Genomic DNA, 25369 nt, shown 5'->3' with positions numbered 1-25369 from the left:
GGCAGGGCACAATCTGTAAAAGAATGACAGAGTGTGATTGCCTAGAGGTAAAGAAAGAATCTGCCGGCAATGCAGAAGCAGCAGGAGATGTGGGTTCAATCACTGGATTGGGAAGATCCCCTACAGAAGGAAATGGCAACCCACTCCAATATTCTTGCCTGAGAAATCTCATGGACACAGGAGCCTGGTGGGCTACACTCCATGAGGTCACAAAGAGTCAGTCGTGACTGAGGGACTAAACAACAAGTTCAAGATGGCTAACAAGTCAACTTCCACTAGACCTTGAGCATCAGTATACGCTCTTCATGACACATCAGCAAGCTTAAATGACACACCCACCAGTGTCATGACAGTTCTGAGGCCAACCATCAAAGGCCAAAACGTGGGCAATTGCCCAATTCTTCGAAATCCCTGCCCTTTCCTCTGAAATAGCTGGAATAATCCTCCCACTCATTAGCCTATGAAATTACCCAACCTATAAAAACTAACCAGACCATATTTCAAGGCCACTCTTGCCTTTTGAGATGGCCCACACTCTGTCTGTGGAGTGTCTCTCTGTAAATAAATCCACTTCTTACCTATGACTTTTTCTCTAACTGAATTTTTTCTGCAATGAGACATCAATAACCTGAGCTTCATCAAGTCCTGAAACAAAGTGTCTGCTCTTAGTTGGAAGACCTTGGGTTTTGGCTGTGTTTGAGTCCTGGTCATATAGGTTAGCGTCCCAAACTGGGTTTTTGCCAGGTTGGAGTCCCAGCACATGGGTTCAAGTCCCAACCTGAGATGAATGGTTTCAATATCAACAAACATTTATGCTGAAGGAAATGGGGTGGATTAATTAGTGACCTCTTGTGTCTGAAAACAGAGATTCATATGATGTGAAACCCTCAATCACAAGTAATTGATTGTATTTATTTTGGTCTTGTTCTTTAACTGAAACAATGACCAAAGTTCTTTAAATAACAATGTATATTATAATGTTATTACAATTTCTAATAAAGTCCAAAAGACTAGTTTTCTACATGGTTTTTGCTAGCAAAAGTGAATTATCAGCAGAGCAGTAAACAAAATTGTCAACTACAGATTGGCACTTGCCATCTACCTCTATAAGGATTAAATCATGTGTTAATATAGCTGCTGATTTACACTTCCTGAAAGTTCAGGGTGGAGAGAAAAAACAAGGCACCCTGTGCTTAGGGAAACACTGGCAGAAAGGGTCTTCAGATAATTAGATATCTATTTTCAGGAGCAAATATTATGAGCCCAATTCTTTTATCTCCTCATATCTACAAAAGCACTAAAATCCTTCATGGTGATGACTGCTCCTCTTGACCAGCAGAAACCTCAGGCAAAAAATATGTGCTTGATTGCATGTATTCTGCCCTTCACCAAAATCACATACATGCTGACGCTCCCCTGCCTCTTTAGAGCAGCTTCTCAGAGCTGTCTGAGGTGCTGTCTTCTGAGCATAGCCTTCACTTTGCCCCAAATAAAACTTAATTCACAACTCTCACATTGTGCATATTTTTAAAGTCATCAAAATATATCCACAGTAACTAAAAGTCAAGTGACTTCTAGTAAAGAGGAGGAATGAAAGGGTTACACTCAGAGATATGATTTGAAAGCAATTTCGTTCAATAGCAGTGACCAAACAATAAGTTTAAATTTACTCTAAATTGTTTCCTGGTCAAACACAAACACAGGAAAGAGGAAAGGACCTCATTTGTCTACAGTGTTTGTTTTCTGAAATAATTTGTTTCTCTAATTCAGGGAATGTCTATTGGCACCACAGAAAATTTGAGAGTTACAACGAGAACTTTCATGAGTTGTAAATGGACAAATTGAGATTGGGAAACAAAGCTGAGGAGAACCAGCAAGAACACCTTCCAAGTGCTCTATCACTTGAAGGTGAAGGTGAAGTCGCTCAGTCGTGTCCGACTCTTTGCGATCCCGTGAACTGTAACCTACTAGGCTTCTCCGTCCATAGGATTCTCCAGGCAAGAATACTGGAGTGGATTGCCATTTCGTTTTCCAGGGGATCTTCCTGACCCAGGGATCGAACCCAGGTCTCCCGCATTGGAGGCAGACTCTTTAACCTCTGAGCCACCAGGGAAGTCTTTATTAGTCCCCTCATTTTTATTTCTCTCTCCCTTCTCTACAGCCTTAAGAAATGGGGACTTGTGGTCAACGGAGCCTGCGGGAGGCAGGACAGAAGCTGAAGAGTTGCAGAGGTATCTGCACCCCTCTCCCCCAGCTAAACCATGATACCTATGTGTGCTAAGTGACTAGTCCGCCAGGCTCTACCCATGGGATTTTCTAGGCAAGAACACTGGAGTGAGTAGCCATTTCCTCCTCCAGGGGATCTTCTTTTTTTCCTTTTTTTTTTTAATTTATTTTAATTGGAGGCTAATTACTTTAAAATATTGTGGTGATTTTTGCCGTACATTTACACGAATCAGCCATGGGTGTACATGTCTTCCTCCAGGGGATCGTCTTGATCCAGGGATGGAACCCGGGTCTCCTGCATTGTAGGTGGAATCTTTACCACTAGCGCCACCAGGAAAACCCGTGACACATATCATTAGCAGAAAACCAGGTGGCGTTAGTGGTAAAGAACCTACTTCCCAATGCAGGAGACTTAAGAGACACGGGTTCCAACCCTCGGTTGGGAAGCTCCCCTGGCGACGGAAATGGCAACCCACTTAAGTATTCTTGCCTGGAGAGTTCCATGGACAGAGGAGCCTGGCGGGCTACAGTCCATGGGGTCACCAAGAATCAGACACGACTGAGTGACTTAGCACGCACGCAGGCACGGTAGATACCAGGCCTGAGGAATCGCAGACATTCCCTCACAGCTGCACCCATAACGTGGCCTTCCCAAATGGGCGAGCTGTTGGGAGTGGAAAGCGGTGGCAAGGTGGAAAGATCCGGTCTTTCACCTTTAGGCTAGCACTATTGATCACCTTTTGTCAGCTAAGCTCTGTGCCACGGTGCCTCTCAGATTTTTTTTTTTTTAAAACAAATCCATGAGGTGGGTCGTGTGACCCACAACCTTCTGAGGTAAATGTTACAGGTGGCAGGTGAAAAACAAGACTCAGGAAGACGCAGTGGCATACCCTTCTTCACACAGATCAAACCTTATTTCTCTACGAAATTCACTCCTCTTAAACCAGTACCAGCCCCACCTTATCCCACGCCGCCCCACCCCCGGCCTCCACCACTTCTCGCCTTCTCAGTCGTCCCAGCAATTAAAAACGAGGTGGTTGGCCGAAAAGCTCTTTAGGGGGTCTGGATTGCAGTGTGACGGCTTTACAGTTTTAGGAGCTGAAAAGTAAAACCCTCAGCGTTCTCACGTCAAAGCACCTGTTAAGGCGCAGAGGGCGCGCGCCTTCCCTCTCAGCGCCCGGGACCGTGGAGCCCAAGTCTAGCCTCTCGCAAGGGCGCACGGGCCGCCGCGCGCATGCGCAGTGGTCTCCGGACGCACGCAGTCCCTCCACTCCCTGCCCCACCCGCGCCCGCTCCCAGTCCCTGAGGGAAACAGCGAGGGCGTGTGTCTGGCTTCTGCTGGCCGTTGGCCCCCTCAGACGGTGCCCTGGCAGAGCTCTCCTCGCGGCCCGTCGCCTCCCCACCTCCCCGGCTCTGGCAACAAAACTCTAGCATCGAGCCGGGGAGATGGGGAGGAGTCCTTCCGCCTGGCACCCCCAGGGCCTCCAGCTGGCCTGGAGTCGGCCCGCCCCGAGGGGCGTGAGGAGGGGGCGGGGCTGAGGACTTAGGACTGGGGCCCAGAGACCGCCTCCTGCCGAGCCGGAGCAGACAGCCCAGTCTGGTGCTGAGAGAGCCATGACTGCGCTACGGGGGCTCTGGCCCGAGATGCAGGATACCTGCACCTCGCTGGGGCTGATGTTGTCGATCGTGCTGTTCATGGGGCTAGCCCGCGTGGTCAGCCGGGAGCAGCTGAACGGGCCCATGGCCCACGCCTTCGTCTTGGAGTTTCTGGCCACCTTCCAGCTCTGCTTCTGCACTCATGAGTTACAACTGCTGAGTGAGCAGGAACCCCTGCACCCCACCTGGCCGCTGATGCTAATCTACTTCTTCTCATTGGTGCATGGCCTGACTCTGGTGGGCACCTCCAGCAACCCGTGCGGCGTGATGATGCAGATGATGCTGGGGGGAATGTCCGCTGAGACGGGTGCGATTAGACTGTTAGCTCAGCTGATTGGTGCCCTGTGCAGCAGGTACTGCATGGGCGCCCTGTGGAGCCTGGGGCTGACTAAGTACCACGTCAGCGAGAGGAGCTTCGCTTGCAGGAATCCCATTCAAGTGGACTTGCCCAAAGCGGTCATCATAGAGGCTGTCTGCTCTTTTATTTTCCACAGCGCTTTGCTGCACTTCCAGGAGGTCCGAACCAAGCTTCGTATCCACCTGCTGTCAGCACTCATCACCTTTTTGGTTTATGCAGGTTTGTTATTCCCACAAAACACTGGGCACGCCCGGAGCTTCTATGACTTAAGACTCTTAAGTTCTTTGCCAGGATACATTCGAAACTACTACGCTTCTGTAATGTCAGTATTGGTATTTCCGTAATTCTAATCATTTTACAGCTCATTCTTTACCGATCGGGTCCAAATATAGATCCTCCATTCAGTGCTTTCTTTTTAACACCCAGAGAAAGCCACTTCTGTGCTGAAACAGAGATCATGTGAGATACTGCCAAGGGTTCAAGTATCCTACAAAGTGATTGTTGTAATAGTAGAGAGGAAAGATAACATCGGCTACCTCTTGCCCACTTGGTATATAGATCCTTGCTGAGGCTCTCGCTGAAAAATGATCCTGGGTTTCAAAAGTTCCTTCCAATTTAAAGCACAAGCTACATAACTAGCTAGTAGTTAAGAGTGGGAAATAAAATTCTATAGTTCTATTTCTTATTTTTCTACAAAATTACTTAAAATCATTTATTTCCTAATTCGTCTTGAAATGAACTTTTAATGGCCTATCAAGAAAGATGTTTTAAAATCAAAACTTGCTTGAAATCAAAGATTTTTAAAAAATAATTATTGATAAAATTCTTGAGAAAAAAGTTATTCTTGAGAAATCTGCTTGATTTTTTGTAAATCGTATTTACCTTGACAGATCTTAGATATAGTGGATATTCTAAATAGGACAGGAAAATATTCTAAATAGGACAGGAAAATATTCTAAATAGGATAGGGAAATTTGAAAAGCAATGATGAAGCACATCATTTTAAATGATCATAATAGAATATTTTAACTAGAACTATTATCTGAATTGTAAAATGTTTTGGAGGTAGGAATCTAATAAAAAGAATTAGTAGTAAGACTCTGTCTTCTGCCCATTGAAAGGGAAACTATGAGTAGAAGCAAACCTTAAGATAAGGACTTTTAAACATATGCTCGACTTCCTAGGTAAAATGAAAGACTTTCTGATTCATTTCACCTTCTTAAAAATCTAGTACCATCCTTTTTGTAGACTCAGATGGAAATGAGTGGTATAGGAAAGAAGGAAGGATATGTGCATATTTGAGGAGTTGGTGAGTAGTTGCTTATTAAAATTTTAAGTTTGGACTAAAGCAGAAACATCCCCTGTATATGAACAGAATCATCCCTTGCAAAAAGTTATGCCACAATTTAGCTCTGTACTTTAATAAGTTGTGGTAAACATTTAAAAGATGTTTTAGGGACTTCCCTGCTGGTCCAGTGGTTAATACTCCTCACTTCCACTGCAGAGCAGGGGGGTGGGTGAAGTTGGATCCCTGGTCCAAAGAACTAGACTTCACATGCCCCACAGGGGCACCCCCCAAAAAAAGTTTTAAATTAATACAATGTTATACAGAGTTCCTTATCCCTCTCTTGATAATCTATAAATTGGTATTCTTCCTTTTTGTACTTTTAATACATATTTATGATTTCAACAGTAATACTGTATATAATATTAGCCAGGAACATAAAATGACTTGTTCAAGATCACACAGCTATTAACAGAATGAGCTGGAACCATGGTTCAGATTTACACTAAAGCTTATACTCATTTCATTATCAGCATTTTACAGCATGCTCCTAAAAAGTAACAAAAATATATACATACAATTGAATATTGTTCAGCCATGAAAAGGAATGAAGATCTGATACATGCTACCATAGGAATGAACCTTGAAAACATTATGCTAAGCAAAATAAGCCAGACACAAAGGGACAAACGTTATATGACTTGACTTTATATGAAATATTCAGAATAGGCAAATCCAGTCAGAAAGTAGAATAGAGGTTACCATGGGTTGGGCAGCAAGGAGGAATAGGGATTTTTTTGCTTAATGGGTACAATTTCTGTTTGGGGCAATGGAAAATTTTAGAAATAGTGATGGTTGAACATTATAACTAGTGCCATGAATATACACTTTTAAATGGTTAAAATGGCATATATTTTACCATACCATAACAAAATTTAACAAAGGATTGTTACCAAATAAATTTAGCAAACACTGGATTAAGCAGATTTTCTAATTTAAGACTAACAGAGTTTTATTATGCTACTGTTTATCGTGAAACTCCAAGAGAAAGATATGGAACAGTTTTTCAAACACAGGAATACGTTTGTCTAGGAATGTGTAGTAGAAGAGAGCATACTTTGGGAAATGCTGCCCTAAGCCATATCACTCCCCATTATTTTCTATGGATATAAATCATAACTTTAGGTCAGAGCTATTTAAATAGAGTGAACTGTTTTAGGACTAGCTCATGTGTATCTCATCAGGCAGACATGAGGACTTTGCAGGAAGGAGTTAAGAATAGATAGGGAAGGGAAGGCAGGGGAAGTATTAGCTAAGTCAGGAATTGTTACAAGTTACTTCAATATGTCACTCTCTCTCATTTTTTAATTTCTAAAATACTATTGGGCTTCCCCAGTGGCTTGGCGGTAAAGAATCCACCTGCAATGCAGGAGACCATCAGCAATGCAGGAGACATGAGTTTGATCCCTAGGTTGGGAAGATCCCTTGGAATAGGAAATGGCAACCCACTCCAATATTCTTGCCTGGGAAATCCCATGGACAGAGGAGTCTGGCAGGCTACAATCTATAGGGTTTTAAGAGTTGGACACAACTTTGCAACTAAACCACCACCACCAAGATAATATTAGTATTAGTTTGGCTAAGTTGCATGCTGGGATATTTCTTTAATCACTTGCATGTGAGGATACCCAGAAGTCTCTAATACAGGTCATATCAAAAGAACTGATTATTTAAGCTTACAGAACATAACTGTTCAGCAACAGAGCTACAGGCTCCTTGGATAGCCAATGACTAAGCATCTGATTGCATATTTATTGATTTAGCACCCTGCACATTTGTGCAGATGGAGGCCACTAATGTCTTTAACACTTATGTATTTATTGGCTTCCCAAATAAAGTGAAAAAAAGCTTTGTGAGTTAATGTATTAAAACTATAAAACGATTAATGCAAATTTCAAGCAAATCTTCCGTTAGGAAGGTTTAGGTTTGGGGAATTTGGTTCAATGACTAGGATAAGAGAGAACTGCATAAATTAATTAGATATTGGAAAAAAATCTATTTTACACATCCAAGTAGGTTGTATTTCTTACTGTACCCTGTTCATTTCGTTTGCAGAACTTTTATTTATATACTTGTTTTCTGATGTAATACCTGTCTTCCTCCACCAGACAGTAAGCTTTATGAGTACGGAGACTAAAATTGTTTTATTCATTATGAAACATAACCAGGACTGAGCATAGTGTCACCTGTTACAAATAAATACTCATTATTTTTAGAATGAGTAGAATGAATGAAATAGCAAATAGTCTATTCACTTAAAAAAAATCAAAAGAAATAATACATATCTGGGTATTCCATATTTTATGTCTAAGAGCTTCCAAAATAAGCCTAATAAAATGTCCAAAGTAATTGCATTTTTACTCCATTCAGGAGCTTTTGGAATCCTTCTAAGTCATGAAGAATTTGGATAGATTATTTGTCAAAGAAGGGAGCTAAGTCCTTTATATATATATATATACACACACACACACATATATTTACTTTTAATACAATAACCGTAATGACATAGGTTCCAATCTACAAATGAAAAACAGCTTCAAACAAGGCACAAAATATTTTGTTTTTTTCTCATGCCAGTATAATACAGTGGTAAAGAGCATAAGCCTCTTGGAGTTGGACTGTGTCCTTAGGGTAGACAATTTAGGTCTGTTTCCTCATCCTTAAAATGGAGAATAACACTATCGCTTCAGAGTATCATGAAAAATAATGTACTCCAAGTTCTTCCCACAGTAACTGGCATAGACCTCTGGTCACTGGAAAGGGTGATTGCATTTATAAATCAGTTAATTGACACTCTAGCTTTTATACAAGTCTTGCATGATTTTAGTGTCATTCTGTCACAGAGAACTTGATTTGCTTTAGGAGTACTGAGACACATGCTGCTGCTGCTGCTAAGTTGCTTCAGTCGTGTCCGACTCTGTGCGACCCCATAGACGGCAGCCCACCAGGCTCCCCCGTCCCTGGGAGTCTCCAGGCAAGAACACTGGAGTGGGTAGCCATTTCCTTCTCCACTGAGACACACAAGTTTCTATAATTACCAGATTTGGAACTCTGTCTTTTGACTGTCCTAATTTCACCGAGTTCACACTGTCCTCTGAGATTCTTGGCAGCCAGCTGGATCTCCCTGTTGATACCTCTTCTTCAGCAGGTGTTATGGCTTCCTCCCTCCAGACATAAATACATAGTAACTAATTTTTCAGAGTCATTTTCTCCAAGTTCTGTGCCCGATGGACAATTCTTACTTTTTAAATAATTCATATTTAACTACAAAATACATGAATGTATTCTTTTTGTAAATAATGGAAACACTACCAATGAGATTCTCAATGCCTTTTGATTACCATCCTCATACCTGTCCCCTTTCCTTCCCTGCCTCCTCTTCTCACCAGTGTAGTCCTCTGTGCCTGCGTGTCCTTCCAAACTCTTACGTACATTTATTGTACATATTGATAAGACCCTACAGAAACTATTACCAGTTTAGTTCAGTCGCTCAGTCGTGTCCGACTCTTTGCGACCCCATGAATCGCAGCATGTCAGGCCGCCCTGTCCATCACCAACTCCCGGAGTTCACTCAGATTCACATCCATCGAGTCAATGATGCCATCCAGCCATCTCATCCTCTGTCGTCCCCTATGTGTGTTCATATTAAGATGAATCATACCTTACTTTCTGCAGTATTTTTAGTGGTGTGGTTCAATGATACTATCTTGGAGATCTGTGTTAGTAAAGAGATCTTTCTTATTATTTGAATACTGAACAGCATTCCAAATTAATAATAAAGTTACTTATTTAGCTGTTTTCTTATGAATGAACATTTAGGTTTGCCCCAGTTTGTTGCTATTATAAATAAACAACCTTGTATGTGTCTATTAGTATACAGGTACCAGTAGTTCTCTAGGACAGTGGTTTTCAATGAAACAATTTTGGCAATGTCTGGGAACATTTTTGTTTGTTACATGGGGGAGATGAATATGCAACTGACATTTAATGGGTCAAGGCTAGGAATGCTAAAAATCCCACAGTGCATAGGAGAACCCCAACAAAGAATGATCCAGTTAAAATATCAAAGCCAATGCCATGTTTTGGAACTTTTGTTGACACAATGGACTTCTGAATCAGTTAACTTACCCTTAATGCTTAAAATAACAATTGTTTTTTCATGATTTTGTGGGTTAGGTAGGAAATTCCCCTGAGATCATATAGCTGGACAGTTGGTTTCTTTGGAAGAGCAAAGGTGCTTTACTCATGTGTCCAGCAGTTGGTCCCAACAGCCATCTAAGATACCTCAGTTTTTTCCCTTGTGGCCTCTCATCCTCCGTCAGCCTAGACCAACTCATGTACATGGTCATTGTATTGTTCCAACACAGCAAAGAGTAGAAGCCAATGATAGATTTATTGAGACCTGAACCTAGATTTCAGTGTTGCTCCTCCCATTCAGAATTCACATAGCATCACTTCTGCTGCATTCTATTTGTTAATGCAAGTTGCAAAGCCAGTCCATACTCAAGAGAGAGGAACAGACTTGTACATCTTAGGAGAAGCAGCATCTACCAAGTGATACTGAGCAGAACTGGTGATGGGAGGATTAGAAGACAAAGAGTATGAAGTAACTGGAGTTTTAGCGTGGTATAAAACCAAATGATATTGGTGGTCGGGTGGTTCTGGTGCTGAGTCCCTCAGGCTGCAGAGCAGACTGGAAGGTCACAGCCAGCGAAGTAGCAGCCCCAGTCCCCAGAAGATGTTGCTCCCCAGAACCGACGCATGACTCCTGGGTGTTAATGCCATTAAAACCCGCGTGTCGCCCGGCAAAAAAATCAAGAACAAAAACAAAAAACAAATGATAGTGTTCTTAGGCCTAATAGAAATACCAAAGACCTAATGGGAATACTGAAGCAAACTAATCATGAAGGTAATGGTTGTCTATTGATAAATGCTTTAAAAAGTCACAGGTCACTTGTATTATCACTGTACATATTATATTTTATTGTATAATCTGTGTGGAAAGATATGAGTTCTTACCTTTCTGTTCATGGTATGCAGAACATAAGAACTCAATAATTTTTTGTGGCATTAATTTGAAATGACCACATGCCAACCAAATAATTCTGCTGGCCCCTGGCAGTTGCAGGCTCAACATTCCAGGATTTGACTATTCAAGAGTGGTTCTGAAGGTCCATGATATGATGTCATTTATAATTGCTGAGGCATGAATATGAATCGTGCCGTGAGGCTGGCATGCTAGGAAAAAACTCTTAGCCATGGAGTGAACTCAGTTCATTTCTCAACATCTTTATCTCAACACAGCTTCAATGTTTTCAGCCTGTCAAGTGTGAAATTTTATGAAAAGGTCACTTAATTTCCAATTTTATTTCACATCATTTTATAAAAACAGTTAACATGCTCTTGTGGCATGCGTCCATGTAAAATTTGTGAAGATCTCTGATCTGTTGCTGTGGCTAAGTTAGAGGCAGATGAGTGTGCGCAAGCTTCCACATGGAACCACCACCAGAAATGTCTCTATCTCAGGGATACAATCAGGGTATGTTCTGAAAAGCTGAGCCACAGTTTTGGTGAGTACCACTGGACAGCCAGTCCAACCTCTTTCGCTTTTCCTCACTTGCTATGTGGCCACAGCTATAAAATTCCTGGGCCCCATCTCAGAGAGAGCCTAAGTGAAGAGCTGGACCCTAAGTCCTGAAAAGCAGGCAACAGTTAGAATTTGCGCTCATCTTTCATGATTACTCAGTCACTTCTTTATTAAATTTTTTTTCTGTAACCGCTTTATTGAGATATAATTCACATACCATTCACAGTCACTTCTTTAGGGCTTTGTTGACAAGTTAAAGGGGAATCAATGATAATGCTTTGGTCTATTTTACTTTTTGTTCCAACACCAAGGTTATTTCTGTTCAAGAGGATCCTGGGGTATTGTACTCAGTTAAACAACACTTTCATTATATTTTCATTAATTTAAGTTGAATGTTAAGGACAGCCAAATCTGTTTGATGAAACTGTAGAAATACTAATAGAGCAGGTTAACTTTCAATGTGTATTTCATAATATACTACAGGAAAAGCACTGGATGAAAATTCTTAATGTCCTTTGTCCTTCTGCCTTTTTTGCACCTGGCATATTATAATCTATAATCTATTTTTATATTCTACAATATGCCAGGTGATTCTGCAAAGGAAAATTACAGAATAAGAAAACTTAAATACCTAAATAAAAGTTTTATTAAGTAATCCCTGTATTTCCAGTTGCAAGAAAATATAAGATATATGGTTTGATATCATTCTGCTTAATATGTATTACAGGAGGAAGTCTAACAGGAGCTATATTTAATCCAACTTTGGCACTTTCACTGCATTTCAAGTGTTTTGATGAAGCATTCCTTCAGTTTTTTATAGTATATTGGCTGTCTCCCTCTTTAGGTAAGTATATTTTTATTCAATATGATGAAAAGATTAGAATATACTAAAATACGATATGGAATGTCACAAAAAAGTTATGAAATATGTCTGAAATAACATTTTATTTTGTGCAGTATCCGTTAAAACTCCTTTTGTCTTCAAAGAAACAAGTTAAGAATAGTAAGTTTGAAGTTTAATCTCTCTTTAATATGCCCTTAGATATGAGGGCAAAGAAGTGAGGAGTGATTACTTCCACTAAAAAATAATCTTTTTTTGCTAAAGGAATTTGTTTTCTCAAGTTTGTGAGCTCCAGATAGAATACTATTTAGCTCATTTGACCCATTTTGTCGAAGAGCATTTTGTGAGACAATACAGAACTATAATAAATGTAGTTTTAAAATCTTCCACAAATTGCATTCCCGTTATTTCTATCTGGGTCAGATATGTAAAACTCTTCTTCTCAAATAGGTCAAATAACAGAAAAAAAGTTACAAAATAACTATAATCATGATATGCATATTCTTATATGTTATCAGCATTTCTTGATTTTGTTTAATCATCTGTTTTAAGCCTGACTGTAATTCACAGCTATAAATGAATATGAGGATAACTGGCCTTCTATTAGTTCATTCTTCTTTTTATCCACAGTTTGCATTTTGTTTCTTGTTGCTCATTTCTGTTAAAAAAAAAAAGGGGGCAGGGGAAGGGGAGGTATACCTACAGAAGAGAACATTGGCATAACAGGTTTGAATAGCCATGACACTTTACTCCTCCCATTCACCCTCCATTCCTGTCATTTAGGACTTTTCCTCACATTTAGCATCTGTTATGGTCAGTAATATCTATACTAAACATGAAGAATATCAAAAAGAAACTGTATTTTAAACTGCTAATAACGGTAACTTTTTTTCATGTATTCATTACTAGTGTTTTCCAGTAACTTCTTCAAAGGTAAATTATCTGTTCTTGATTTTTAAGAAGTAAAAAAAGGTCACTGAAGTTCACAAAGAAGTTAAAAAGGTCACTAATTGGACAGGTCTACTAATAGTTTTTAAATATTTATTTGGCTGCACCAGGTCTTCATTGTGGCACATGGGATCATTGATCTTCATTATGGCACATGGGATTTTTTTTTTCCAGTCATGGCATATGGGATATAGTTGTGGCATGCCAACTCGTAGGTGTGGCACGTAGGATCTAGTTCCCTGACCAGGAATTGAACCCAGGTGCCCTGCCACCTCCTCCAAATTAATAAGATGTTAGAAATGTGACAGTAAGGATGTATATAGAATTAATTTTCTAGCTTATACATTTTATGTAATGAAAATTAGCAAATTATATTTGATTCTATAAAATTGCAACTCCATTTTTAGGAAGCTGTAAACGTAATGTCTTCTTTTCTAGCTCCAACTTTAGAAAGAAAATGTCAAATTTTGTGAATTAGATTGATTCTGATTTTTTTTTTAATCGAAAGCTTCTGGTTGCAAAACAGGCTCATCTTTTTAAAATTTGTTAAGTTATCCAAATATTAGTCAAACCTTAATTTCCTCTTATCAAACAGGAGTAAATTATCAAACCTGCATGTGATAAAAACACATTCTTAATCTAAGTTTAACTGATTTAGAGCGTTAAGCCTAACCTTTAATCAACCCTGAATATTCACTGAAAGGACTGATGCTGAAGCTGAAGCTCCAATACTTTTGACAACCTGGGAAAAGGCGACTCATTGGAAAAGACTCTGATCTGGGAAAGATGGAAGGCAAAAGGAGAAGTGGGTGGCAGAGGATGAAGTGGTTAGATAGCATCATTGACTCAATGGACATGAATTTGAGCAAACGCCAGGAGACAGGGAAGGACAAAGAAGCCTGGCATGCTGCAGTCCATGGGGCCACAAAGAGTCCAACACAACTTAGTGACTGAACAACAATAGAGCTTCAAACCTACACACCTTAAGATAGAACCATTAACCACCACAGATTTCTCTTAGACAGTGATTTGAGTGCCATGGCTAAGTCCCCTCTATCTGTTTCCCATTGAAAAATTTTAAATCTTTAATATAAAAATGTCTTTTAAATTACCTATTATACATATGCTAGATTTATCTGATATGACCTCAAAAATGAAAATTTACTAATGTGATTTTTAAAAGCATATTTATATTCAAGTTTTAAAATGTCAACTGAAATTTTTGTTTCAGAAACTTTGCTTAATACAGTTCTAAAAGCTACTAATGGTTGAGATTAAAATGGAGACCCAAGCCGAGTTTCTCACTTTAAAACTCCATGCTTCTACCGCAGGAGGCATGGGTTCAATCACTGGTTGGGGAACAAAGATCCCACATGTCATGTGCTACAGCCAAAAATAAATAAAACAAAATATCTACATGTTTTATGTAGAAGTGATATAGCTAATTCTTTTAAACACACCTCTACAAATCTCTTGGTAAATAATTGTATATAATCTTAAATTATAATCACTGATCATAAACTTCTTAAAGATTGTATTATTTATTTTACTGTTTGTCTTTCAGGTATATTGCTGATGATTTTGATGTTCAATTTTTTCCTTCCATGGCTGTATGACAACCACACAACTAATAAAAAGGAGTGACTATTCTAAAAGACTCAGACTAAATTACAGGACAGTCAAGCTGGATGTGATAAAGATTTTATCACCTAATATTCAACACTGGTTGCACTGGACTCATCAATATTATCTTACTTTGAAGAAGCTGCCTTAGAGCTTTCATCACTGGAACTTAAAAAAAAATTACTGTGAAAATGAGGTATCCTGTGTTTCCCAGTTAAGGCTTGTTCTTTTAAGTGTGTATTAAATGCTGCTAGAAAAGACTCTACATTAAGTATAAATCTCAAGTGATAATTGTTAATTCTGATGAAAAAGAAACTAAGTACAGGGTGAGAAGGGAAAGATAATGGTGGGACCAAGAGAGAGTATGTGTATCAGGTGTCATCCAAATGAGCAAGATTTTTAACAAAGTACAACCAGTCATACTTACAGAACTGGAGAGGGATACTTTTCAGCCACTACCTCGCACAATGATACCATCAGCAGTGTCATCTTTCAATGGGAAAGTTGCTATTAGAAGTAGATTATCTACTGATATGGGGACTCCTGAATTTTAAATATATTCTAATTTAAAATATTTTCTCTAAATAGGCAATTTCAGAAGCTTTAGGCGAGCTGTCATTCTTTAACAGACTTTACTAAAGCACTCATACAAAGTTTAAGCTTTTCACATTATTTGACTGTAACAGCTACTTTATGAAGTACATAGGGAATGGATTTTTAATCTCCATTTTACAGATAAGGAAACTAAGTCTGGAAGGGAGTTTACTGCTCTGCCCAAGGCGAAACACAGTCAAATACCATCTTTAGACTTCTACTTCAATACAAAAATATCTTCTCAGTCATCATTAAGACTAAAGGAAAACTGGAGATTTTGAAGAAACATTAAATATTTTATAATGTTACAGTCTGTTTAGGAATTAACAGCTTTTTTCAGGCTTAAAGAACCTTCAAGTTTTCCTCTATTAGAAGCTTTCTTTTATTAAAGTTCAGAAAGGCTAAGTATGTTCTTCTTCAAAGGAATTCCACCATCAGGGTCAGAAATGAAAGCAAAAAGAAAAAGTTGGCGGCGGGGGGGGGGGGGGGTGAAATAAGATCTGTTGAGTAATAATCAGTTAAGCAACTGATAAACTGCCAGGTGATTTAAGTGCTGCTTGGTGATCGACCTATGATAGTCACTCTCCATAAACCTGCAGACTGAACTCAAAAGCTGCAGGCTACCCAACAAGGCAGCTAGCTTGAGGGTCAGGGACTTTGACTCTTGAACTTGGCAAACACAGAGGGTAGTAGTTTCTATTTTAAAAAGCAGAGTTCAAAAAATTGCAACAATGGCTAAATGAAATCTCTGACGTGTTTCATTTGATCTGCATAGTATTTCAAACAAGTGAGTATTTGTAATATTTTTTTTAAAAACACAAAAATCCACAGTTCTAGCTTCTCTTGAAAAAAAAAAAAAAAAGATGAGTCAACATTAGGCCTGAATTCTGCTATTAAAACCAAAATAACTGGTCCCAGGACTTCCCTGGTGGCCCAGTGGTTAAGACTCTAACCTCCCAGTGCCGGGGGCCTAGGTTTGATCTTTGGTCAGGGAACTAGATCCCACAAGCCTCAACTAAAGATCATGCATGTCACAACTAAGACCCAGTGCAGCCAAATAAATAAAATTAAATTAAAAAGCCTGGTCCCTTTAAAATAATCCCTTTGCAACTCCCTATGTCTTCCAAACATGAAGCTGAATTTCACTTGTTTCATGGCTTCTTCTGTATATAATTTTTAAAAATTCATATCTCTTTATCATGAAACTGTGGTTTAAGAAAACTGAGTGTTACTTTGTGAAAATACCCAGCTCTCTAAACTTCACTTCTCAGAATTAGAGGTTATGACTTCTGATGACATGGTTTCCCCTTGCAGCTCTCTCGAATGGTAGCTTAGCTCTTTTCTCTGCTGCCTCCATTAATAACGTCATCAGACCATGCCATCTTCTACCTATGCACTCCTTACTGCAATTCTATCTACTGTATCTATTGTGTCTACTGTACAGCCCCCTCAATTCCTTCTTGATCTTTTAGGAATGTAGTTCCTTTCTCACTCATTCTCTATACTACTCTAGTTACATTTGCTGGTGATTTCAATACTCACAAAGATGATCTTTCCAGTATCTTGGCCTCCCACTTCATTGGCTGAACTTGAAAGGCTCTTCAGTAATTTTTCCTTTCTCTTCTGCCTCAGCTACAAATTTGGTCATAACCTTGAGCTTGTCATTACCAATAATTCAGACTCTTCTCTGACCTCAAACACCTTTCCCCAACCACTAACCCCTCTCTCCAGCTTACTTCACCCTACTTTCTTTATCTCTAATGATACTTTGAACCCCCATGGGGAACTTGGGTCCACTGATACTACTACCATCTCTCTCCCCTATCAATTACTCTTCTGAAGCAGCTTAAATTACACTCTTGCATAGAATCTTAATTCCCTTGTTCCTCTAACTCCTCATGCTCCCTTGGCTTAATCTAAATTTAATTAATTCCAACTGTCTACTTATTCCATGCCTGCCTCCATACATGAAATATAAGAAAAACTGGATACCAGTAGGACAGTTCTTTCAAAGACTTTTGCTATAAACAAAGAAAATGTGGGTGGTATCTAAAGGGGGAAATTGGATCAAGAAAATTTCTTTTTTTAAGGTAGGAAAGATATTGACATGTTTACATGCTGAGAGGAATGATGCAGTAGAGAAAATGATGATGTCAGAAAGGGAGGGGAGATTTCCCAGGTTCACAGTTTTTAATAGGTAAGAAAAGATAAAAGCAAATGCACAACTGAAGGGCAGGCCTTAGCTAGAAGCACAGACAGATGGTTCACAGAGACAGGACAAAAGGTAAGAATATATGGGCAGAAGAAGAGTTAGGTAAGCAGATGTGATGATGTTGAGTCTGAAGAAGTTCACTTTTCCTCCTCCCATTTTTTTCTTGAAGCATTCTAGTCAGGCCTTCAATTCCACCATACCACTGAAATTCTTGCCAAGGCCATCAATGACTTTAATGTTGTTAAGTCAAGGTCTCATACTTCTTACCTATCAGCAGCTTTTGCTGCAGTTTATTGCTTTCTCCTTGTGAATCACTTCACTTCCCCCAAATCACTGCCTTCTCAAGTTTATTCTTCCTCCTTTCCTTCAAACTAAATGATAGCTTCCCAGGGCTCAGTCCTCTGAGCTCTTTTCTATTTCTACTTACTCCCTTGTAATTTTACCCAATCTTGTGGTTTTATAGCAACTGTATCATAACTGCCAAATTTCTATGTCCAGCTTATACAACCGTCCTGAACTCCAGACTCATAGCCATCTGTATATGAAACATCTATACTTTGTTGTCTAACATATAACTCAATACATGCAGCTCTAGTTAAATTCAGTGTATCCACTCTATTGGTGGTATTTGTAGTTATTCAGTATTAAATCAATGCTTCAATAAACATTCTTGTGCACATATTTTTCTAGGGTAGCAGGCTTTCATACTTTTCATTATGGCCTACCAGCATAGTTTGGTCAAGCCTCCATCTACTTATTCTTGCCCAAATTACTGCAATAATTTCATGTTCCTATTGAGTGATCCTATTAAAGCAATCAAATCATGCAACACCTCTGTTTCAGACTGAGAGGCATATATTCCTTGATTTAACTATTACAAAACTGTTGGTGTAAAACATAATGTGCTGGGAAAAACTGCACATGAATCAGTGTGATTTCTGGGTATATGTACAGTACTGCCCTATTTTAGCAATCATTTATGAGCTGCTTCACACTGTTTAAAAACATGCTATGGCAAAACTGTATTAGACTGCTAGGGCTAGAATAACTACACTTGACAGCATCCTACATAAGGAATAATTCCACAACTTCTTGCTTTTAAACGCACACAAGATTCCACAACTTCTTGCTTTTAAAAGACACCATAAACAAAATGAAGACATGTCACAAACTAGGATATTGGAGTCTAGAATATATAAAGGACAGATGATTAAGAAAAAAAATTAGGCAAAAAAAACATAAGAGAGTCACGTGTACAAAGCAGAAAGGTGTTAAATCTCACTAATAATCAGGAACATGGAAACTATAATCATGAAATTCTATTTTCATATTCATCAGGTTGGCAGAAATTCAGAAGTCTGGCAATGTCAAAAATTGATAAGGATATAGAGAAGCAATTAATCTTACTTCCTAATGGTGGAAACTATTATTATAAATAGCCACAATCGTTTTGGAGAACAGTTTAGTAAAATCTAGCAGAGTTTAAGATTTAAGTATTTTAAATAAAGTTTTTTTGGGGGGATTAGCAGAAATTAACATTTGTGGGTCCTGTTGGTCGGAAAGGTACTTCTTATTGCAGATGTCATGAAATGAAAGCTACTGCAACACACAAATACTGCATACAAGCATAAGACATGTGTAAGAATATCTGCTGCGGCACTGCTTTAATAATGAATAACTGGAACCTTAAATGCCCATCATGAGAGTGAATGAGCTGTGCTAGAGAGCTGCCTGTATCAAACTTCAAAAAAAAGACATCTCTTTGGACACATCTCTATTGGCTGCATCTGGCCTGAGTTGTGGTATGTGGATCTGTCACATGGGACCCTTCACTGAGGCACACGGGATTCTCTAGCTGTGGTGTGAGGGCTCAGCAGTTGCAGTTTGTGGGTTCTCTAGTGGGCTCAGCAGTTGAGGCATGTGGGCTTAGTTTCTCTATGGCATATGGGATCTTAGTTCTCTGACCAGATATCGAACCCGTGGCCCCTGCATTGCAAGGTGGATTCTTAATCACTGGAACACAAGGAAGTCCCTGCCTATTATCGACTTGAATGAAACTATTATAGTGCTAAGAAAAACAGCAGAAAGATTCAATTAGTAATAGTTACAAAACATGCAACCCAATACTATGTAGTTTTACTGGATATATACACATGGAGCAAAAATGCAAACACATATATAGTTATGATAAATACAAAATTTGGGACAGTGGTTACCTCTGAATAAATACCAAATTTGGGATAGTGGTTATTCCACTATTTGAGATAGTGGTTACAAAGGGAGCTTTAATTGTATGTGAGTTATGTTGGTATGTGTTACATTAGTCTTTTTTTAAATTGAAGTATAGTTGCTGCTGCTGTTGCTAAGTTGCTTCAGTCGTGTCCGACCCTGAGCGACCCCATAGACGGCAGCCCACCAGGCTCCTCTGTCCATGGGATTTTCCAGGCAAGAGTACTGGAGTGGGTTGCCATTGCCTTCTCCTGAAGTATAGTTGAGAACAATGTTATTTTCATGTGTATAGCATAGTGATTGATTATACTTTATTAAGTCATTACAAGATAATGGCTATAATTCCCTGTGCTATGCGTATGTCCGTGTTGCTTATCTACTTTTTGCGTAATATTAATAGTTCATATCTGCTAATCTCATCTCTCAAATCCGTTCCTCCTCCATTTCTTCCCTTTGGTAACCACAAGTTTGTCTGCTGTATCTCTGAGTCTGTTTCTGTTTTGCATGTACATTCATTTGTATTATTTTTCAATTCCACATATGTGATATCACACAGTATTTTTTTCCCCTGACTTATTTCACTAGACATAATATTTCCTAGGTAACATTAGTCTTATTAATATGCCAAAAATATTTCATGACAAATTATTTATAAAATTAGGTAATAACTAACTTTTCCTTTACCTGCAGAGTTTTGCATTTAAACAGTGAATGACAGTTATAAATTTTCTGATTTTTTGAAACTCTAAACTGTTTCTAAACTCTAAACTGACATACAGGGACTTCCCTGGTGGTCCCATGGTTAAGAATCCACTGTGCAATGCACGGGATGTGGGTTCAATCTCTGGTCAGTGAACTAAGATCCCACCCTCCACTGGGGAACTCCCATGAGAACTGGAGCCTATGAGCCACAACAAAGACCCCACATTCCGCAACTAAGACTTGACACAGCCAAGTAAATAAATAAAAATAAATGACAATATAAAGCCCAGATCCCTATTCCTCAGATTAAAAAAAAAATACATGGAGAAGGAAATGGTAACCCACTCCAGTACTCTTGCCTGGAAAAATCCATGGACAGAGGAGCCTGGCGGGCTGCAGTCCATGGGATTACATGACTGAGCATGCGTGCATGAGGGTTGAGGGAGATGGGTTGGTAGCAATAAACTGGTAGAACTAAAAAAAAAAAATACAACTGTGCAGGGGACAGGTTAGTTTTCTGGTAAGGTCATAACAAAGTACCATAAAAACAAGGTGGTTTAGAATAAGAGAAATTTATTTTCTCACAGCTCTGGAGGTCAGAAGTCCAAGGTCAAGATGTCAGAAGTCATGACCCCTCTTAAAGGCACTAGGGAAGGATCTGTTCTGGACCTTTTTCCTAGCTCTGGTAGCCTCAGGCTTTCCTCTGCTTGTATACGCCTCACTACAGCCATCTATCTTTACATGGCTTTCTCTCTGCCCGTGTCATCTGTGTCCAAATTCTCCCTTCAGACAGGTATGTGTCCCTCCAGTAATGTTATATTAGGGTTCATCCTAATGACTTCATTTTAACTTGATTACCTCTGTAAAGACCTTATTTCCAAATGAGGTCACACTCTGAGGCTGGGTGTTAGGACTTCAACATCTTTTTGAGGGGAGACAACTCAACTCACCAACAGGGAAAAAAAACTCAAGTTTCCCTCCTACCTCTGTCCCCTACCTCTCTGAGAAATAACTTTCTCATGTATCATGTATATGCACATGACACATATAATCCCCACCGTAATTAATGGACCTTGGAGCTTACTGAGTAATGGTACTCAGGCTCTACTTTTTTTTAAGGGATATAGTTTTCCATTGTACAGAGGTACTGTAAATAGTTCACTCAGTGGGAGGAGGGTTCAGAACGGAGTGGGGGCGGGGGGGACACATGTACACCCATGGCTGATTCATGCAATGTATGGCAAAAACCATTACAATATTGGAAAGTAATTAGCCTCCAACAAAAATTAATTAATTTTAAAAATATTTCATTCAGGCTTAATTACAGACATTGAGTTTATTTTTAGTCTTTTACAAATGAAGATACTATTCATATCCTTGTGCTTAGACTTTTCCTAATGTGAAAATTGATCTTTTAAATAAATTTCTTTAAGTGAAGTTTTTGGGTCTCTCATGGGCACTTTATTATTATTTTTATACTCAGCAGGTGGTCTGGATCTTTTTTTTTAATTGGAGGACTCAGGTACACTTTCAATTTTGACTTATCTGGTGGCACAGTGGATAGGAATCTACCTGCCAATATGGGGGACATGGATTTGATCCCTGGTCCAGGAAGATTCCACATGCCTTGGAGCAAATCAGCCCACGCGCCATAACTACTGAGCTGCACGCTGCAACTACTGCACAGCTTCCCCACAGACTATGCTTTGCAACAAGAGAAGCTACCACAATGAGAAGCCCTTGAGCCGAAGTGAAGAGTAGTGCGCCAAAATTAGAGAAAGCCCCTGCAAAGCAACGAAGACCTAGCACAGCCAAACATTTTTTAATTAAAAAAATAAATTTTGACAAACAGTATGTTCCCTCAGTTTTATAAAAATCTTCCTTAACTTTAATTAAATACAACCCCAACTTATAAAGTTTTTTTTTTTTAAGGTTTAGGCTTGCAATTGTTGTTTGGTTGCTAAGCCTCAGTGTCTCTTTTGCAACCCCATGAACTGTAACCCACCAGGCTCCTCTGTCCATGGGATTTCCCAAGCAAGAATACTGGAGAGGATTGCCATTTCCTTCTCCCGGGGATCTTTCTGACCCAGGGATTGAACCCGTGTCTCCTGCACTGAAGGCAGATTCTTTACCACTAAGCTACCAGGGAAGCCCAGCTATAAATTTTGCAAGCCAGTATCCAAGGATCTTTTCTATTTGAGGTAATCCACCACTGTGAGAATCTGGGCAACGGCAGTACCCTTCCACAACAGAAGCTGAACAGGCCAGATATTCCTGTTTTCTGGCAACATACAGAGTGCCAATCAGGACCTTGTGGTCAGTCACTCAAAGACACAAAACAATTAAATCAGCCTAACACCCAGAGGAATCACATCTTAGGTAAACCAATTGGAGTCCCTAACCTTTTTCTGAGCCTAGTTTATTTCAGCTTTCATGCCCATTTCATGAGCTACCAAATAGCCTTCTAATACTTTTTTTGTCCTGCTTAACTTAGCCAGTTTTGGATTTATTTACAACCAGAATTTAGGCTGGTAATTTTGATCATACTTTTATGAACATAAATTGATATACTAACCTCATATATATTTGCATTATACACTATGAAGGTTGTTATTTTGGGGTAATATGTATTTGCTTTTCTAATTCTGTCCACTACTTACTACTACTGCTATTGATATACCTGAGGCAACCACCTTTTTCTTCTTTTTAACCCGTTACATGCCAAAGAAACTAGATGCTCAAGTATAATGGACTTGTTTGTAGAGCAAGAGTACAGACTTGTAGTGAAGGCCTGAAGGTTCTTTGAGAAAAAATGCATAATTTTATCACATTTCTTTTAATTGCTCAGTGGAATTTTAAATATTAGGCATCTCAAATGTATTCTAAAAGGTGAGTTAACATTGTATTTGTAGCCACTTCTGTTATGGAAATAATTAATTACTATTGGTAATAATTACCATTTACTGCATCATCTTTCAGGCACTGTTGTCAGTGATTCATATAAACTTCAAAATAACCCAAAAATAAAATCGTAAGAATTAGCCTTATACACTTTTATTTAGCCTTCTCATCCCCAAGTTAGATATTTCTATTTTTCTTAAAATTATTGTTAAAAACAATTCTAAGTTCCACTGCTCTCCCAAAAAGTTTTTCTGATTTCTCATCTGAAGTTATTAAGTCCCCCACATTAGATATTGGTTTATCTACATAGATAAGAGTAGACAGAGCGATATGGTAATGAAAATATTTTTCAATTTTACCTTCTTTGTCATGGGATGGCAGCAATTCTATTAGAACCCTCAGAAGGGCTTTTCTTAGAATTAACAGAAGGAAATGGCAACCCACTCCAGTACTCTTGCCTGGAGAATTCCATGGACAGAGAAGCCTGGTGGACTATAGTCCATGAGGCTGCAAAGAGTCAGACACGACTGAGTGACCAATAAGTCACAGAAGGTGGTATTAGATTCACCCATTCTCGAAATACTTGAAAAACCTCATTTGTATGAGAATTAGCTACATAGTGACTCTATTTGAAATACTGCAGATAAATAAAACTTTATCTAAATATCTAAAATCTCTCTGAGCAATGAGTAATCACACTTGTCTTCCAGAAGTAAAGGGCTATATACCACAATCATCTGTGCATAATCTCTAGTCTTCAACAATACCAGCAAAGATCCCAACAATATCTCAAAATACATAATCAACAAACAGTTAAAGAAACCTGTGTGAAAAGTATCAATATCTGACAAAGTAATCTAAGGGAGGCAGAAATCCACTGGGATATTTTAATGAATTTATGTTTTAAACAACAGAATTGAAAATAGATGACCACTAACTAGCCTTAAGGATATTTTAGATGACTCATATTATGGGGGGAGAATGTCTTCATCTTTTCTTTAAACTCTCTACCTCAAGAAATAGGAAACAAACCAATTCCAGCAACCCTAAAATTAAGTTCAAATAGAATCAAGAAATGTTGGTTTAAGGTCATTTAATGGAATAAAGATCACAGCACCATGAAAAAAAATGAAATGTTGGCTTAGTGATCATTATGAGTTTTTAAAAACAGCCTGACCTTATCTTTTCTTCTCACCTTCTCTTATTTTCCCAAAGCTATGGGTACAGCTCCTACTAATACAGAATGTTACAGCTGAATTTTTTAAAGTCATTCAGACATTGAAAGTCTAGTTCTCTTATTTTACAAAGATGAGGAAGTAGGTCCAGAGGGGTTAAATACTGTCTGCCAAGTCAGAACTAGATGCGTGGTCTCCTGCATCTTAGCCGACTGCCTTATCCACAATACCAGGCTGACCACAGCAGCGCCTACAGGAAACACAGTGCACATGATCTCAACATTTTGTCAGCATGTTATCAAAGAGCACTAAATGTTTCACTACATGTTTCATGTAAGCATGACTTTAAAAAGCAATTCAAATAGAACTTCTAGGAAGAGCCCATGAGATACATGGACTGCTTACTGCAGAATGGACAAATGTCTAGGACAGAATCACGAGTGCTACTGAGACTGTTAGCAGAGAAATTTGGGAACTTCCTGTGCTATCCACTGAAATTTTAACACTGAAAACCCTGCAGTAAAGAGAAAATGTGCTTCCTTTCAGCTGCTGGTAGACGGTAAGGCTGTATGGTATTTGGGAGCACAGGCTTAAAAATCACAGCTCCCTATCTATATGACCTTAAATGTTACTTTACCTCTCTCTGTAACTGTCTCCTCATCTCTAAAGTGGGATCATAAAAGCACCTATACTTCATAAGGTGATTAAGAATATTATACACAGCGCATATGAAGAACCCAGGACAGTACGGAGAAAGTCTGTAAAAAGTGGCCTTTTTACTTGCTTGTTTTAACAAATTCAGTATTTATGAGAGTCTGCTCAGAAGAAAGAATATTAGTTTTTCCAGTCTACCATGCAAGACGAGAGAAACCAAGTAAAAGCGCTGAAAAGAACACTGGGTTTAGTGGTGACAAACTAGTTTAGTCACTAATTAGGTAATTGCAAAGAGCTTTTCTAACCTATTGTTTTGGT

General features: G+C 39.0%; 1 protein-coding gene across 2 annotated transcripts; it reads left to right on the top strand.

The window, feature by feature from the left end:
* Nucleotides 1-3476: 3476 nt before the first annotated feature.
* On the top strand, nt 3477-16260 carry AQP11 (aquaporin 11). 2 transcript variants are annotated; one of them, XM_069564967.1, is made up of 4 exons: nt 3477-4235; nt 4377-4459; nt 11900-12016; nt 14526-14845. In XM_069564967.1, exons 1-4 carry the CDS (start codon nt 3841-3843, stop codon nt 14603-14605), a joined length of 675 nt encoding a protein of 224 aa, XP_069421068.1. In that variant the 5' UTR covers nt 3477-3840; the 3' UTR covers nt 14606-14845. The 2 variants fall into 2 exon arrangements, with proteins under 2 accessions (XP_069421068.1, XP_069421067.1); XM_069564966.1 differs by having other exon boundaries at nt 3518-4459; nt 14526-16260.
* Nucleotides 16261-25369: the final 9109 nt, after the last annotated feature.

The sequence above is a fragment of the Ovis canadensis genome, chromosome 21 (genome assembly GCF_042477335.2).
Source record: "Ovis canadensis isolate MfBH-ARS-UI-01 breed Bighorn chromosome 21, ARS-UI_OviCan_v2, whole genome shotgun sequence".
Taxonomy (NCBI): Eukaryota; Metazoa; Chordata; class Mammalia; order Artiodactyla; family Bovidae; genus Ovis; species Ovis canadensis.
The sequence above is the reverse complement of the archived record's forward strand: the minus strand, read 5'-3'. Positions and strand labels throughout refer to the sequence as shown.

What these genes read in the sequence shown, in the direction of transcription:
- AQP11 (XM_069564966.1), top strand. Translation starts at nt 3,841, where the DNA reads ATGACTGCGCTACGGGGGCTCTGGCCCGAGATGCAGGATACCTGCACC. An exon ending in CACCTTTTTGGTTTATGCAG is followed by an intron (nt 4,460 to 11,899) that starts GTTTGTTATTCC and finishes TATGTATTACAG; the next exon opens with GAGGAAGTCTAACAGGAGCT. An exon ending in TTGGCTGTCTCCCTCTTTAG is followed by an intron (nt 12,017 to 14,525) that starts GTAAGTATATTT and finishes TTTGTCTTTCAG; the next exon opens with GTATATTGCTGATGATTTTG.